At 40.8% G+C, this 2500-nt stretch overlaps 1 protein-coding gene across 1 annotated transcript in view; it reads right to left on the minus strand.

Annotated features, from left to right (window-relative positions):
* The window catches only part of cdh8 (cadherin 8), a 252019-nt gene that overhangs the window by 22063 nt on the left and 227456 nt on the right, over positions 1–2500 (minus strand). Inside the window, exon 9 of the mRNA XM_063188964.1 lies at positions 1979–2096. Within this exon, the coding sequence (XP_063045034.1) occupies positions 1979–2096 (118 nt within the window). The remainder of the gene's footprint in view (positions 1–1978; positions 2097–2500) is intronic.

The raw sequence follows: 2500 nt of genomic DNA on the forward strand, positions 1-2500 counted from the left end.
TATGTGGATGATATAAGCATGAGTGGATGTTATCAGTGGACTTCAACTGGAAGATGATGAAGGGTGCTCTGATTTCCTTCATGGTGGAGTACTATTGACGTAAGTAACATATTTCAGATGTACAGAGAATATGAGACATGAGTGGTGTCTAAAGAGGGTGGTGGGTAGAGCTGCATAGCTCGACAATAAACAATTATTGTGCAGGGTTTGAAGAAAATGCACATTATTGGAATGAATGGGATAGGTGAAAGGTATTGGAGGGTGGTCAAGGATAGATCTAACCCAGACCTCCATATATGAAAAGGTTGGAAAGAGATAGAGTATAGTGTTTAACAGGGGTCGGGAACCTATGTCTCAAAGGCCGTTTGTGTGTGTGCGCGTGTTTGTGTGTGTGTGTGTGTGTGTGTGTGTGTGTGTGTGTGTGTGTGTGTGTGCGTGCGTGCGTGCGTGGGTGCGTGTGTGTGTGTGTGTGTGTGTGTGTGTGTGTGTGTGTGTGTGTGTGTGTGTGTGTGTGTGTGTGTGTGTGTGTGTGTGTGTGTGTGCGTGCGTGGGTGCGTGCGTGCGTGTGTGTGTGCTTGAGTGTGTGTGTGTTTCAATAAAGTTATTGCCATTATTGCTGTCATGTTATTGCAGTTATTGCTATTAAGGCTATTGTTAAAATCCTAACACAAAACATCGAGATATTATTTTTGCCCACATCTACCGTGAGTGTGTGTGTGTGTGTGTGTGTGTGTGTGTGTGTGTGCGTGCGTTGGTGTGTGTGTGTGTGTGTGCGTGTGTGTGTGTGTGTGCTTGAGTGTGTGTGTGTTTCAATAAAGTTATTGCCATTATTGCTGTCATGTTATTGCAGTTATTGCTATTAAGGCTATTGTTACAGTTTTTCTCGATTGCTTAAACACAATTTTCGGAATCAGTTCTCGAATTCTCATAACTCTACACACAAATCTCCAAACCTCACACACAACGGGCAGAACTCTTCACTTCCCCTGAAAAATGCACGTCTTGTCTCAAAACAGTGTACTCTCTTCTAAAAACCTCATTTTGTTCTCAAATGACACACACAAGCAGTCATTTCAATACACTCTTATGTGAACCATTGAACACTAATATGCACAAGGTAAAACTCTATACTCAACTTGACACACAGCAGAAACTTATTTTCTTCACTGTTCTACTTACTAAAGAGGGTATTTTTCTGTAGTAAAATACTGAAATATTGTTTTTAGACTCGGAGTACACAGATGTGTGGCAAAAAATATATTTTACATATTTTTCTGACATTTTTAAAAAATATACTAATTTATTGTAAAATATTGGGTAACCACATGAAAGTGATCTCTTGTATAACAGATTTTGGAGTTCAAAAACTAAACAAATGTGTTTTCTCACTGCATCCATTCATGTTTTCATCAATATCACATGCAATGTGTGTCCTTATGGGGTGATGATTTCAGATTGTAAACCGGTATGAAGAGAGTTTCCCCATGTGATGAGGAAGTGAGCATAGTATGGCAGTTGATTTTAGTGTTTTGAATGACAGTGTGTTCAATGCGACCACCAGGATTTTTCTTCATGAAAAATGTGTGTAATCCAGAGAATTGTGTATAGTGGTTTGAAATGAGTGTGTTTTAAAACTGAAATGTGAGTGTAAAGAAGGAATTGTGTTTAGTGTTCAGTGACATTGGTTAGGGGAGTTGGGAAATGGGTGACATGTTCCGAGAATTGTGTGTGAAGTACCAGAACTTGTGTGGAGGCAATCGAGAAAAACTGTAAAATCCTAACACAAAACATCGAGATATTATTTTTGCCCACATCTACCGTGAGTGTGTGTGTGAGCATGTGTGTGTGTTCGTGTGTGTGTGTGTGTGTGTGTGTGTGTGTGTGTGTGTGTGTGTGTGTGTGTGTGTGTGTGTGTGTGTGTGTGTGTGTGTGTGTGTGTGTGTGTGTGTGTGTGTGTGTGTGTGTGTGTGTGCTGTACCTCCATTGTTCTTGATGGTGAAGTTGGGGTTATTGAGCATCTCTGGTAGGAGGCGATACTGGAAGAAATGTGGCTGCACCGGGTCATCCCTATCCACCGCACTAACCGTCTGGATCACCTGAAGGGGGCGACAGAGAGGAAGGACATTTGATTACATTACAGTTGCCTGATACCTCTACAGGGGTGCTTTTCTGGAAAGCGAAGTTGCTAACTATGTTAGCTACTTTGTTGGCTGCAATGCAATTTCCCATTGGCAACTACCGAAGTTGCTAACTACGCGTTTCAGAAATGCATCCCAGCAGTGGTACTACTATTCATGTCTTACCATTCTTATTGATAAAATGCTAAAATAATAGTATTATTATTGATTGCAAAAAAATGTATGATGAAAAATCTATGCAAACACAGAGTATGTCTGTATGGGAAAAAAACATAGTGCATGGTGTGCGGGGCTATTTCCTTTATAGAGAGAAGCTGTCTCTCAGAAGAATCAGTCAAGCTGAGATGCATAGGAACCAGATG

Source organism: Engraulis encrasicolus, chromosome 22 (assembly GCF_034702125.1).
Source record: "Engraulis encrasicolus isolate BLACKSEA-1 chromosome 22, IST_EnEncr_1.0, whole genome shotgun sequence".
NCBI classification, from domain to species: Eukaryota; Metazoa; Chordata; class Actinopteri; order Clupeiformes; family Engraulidae; genus Engraulis; species Engraulis encrasicolus.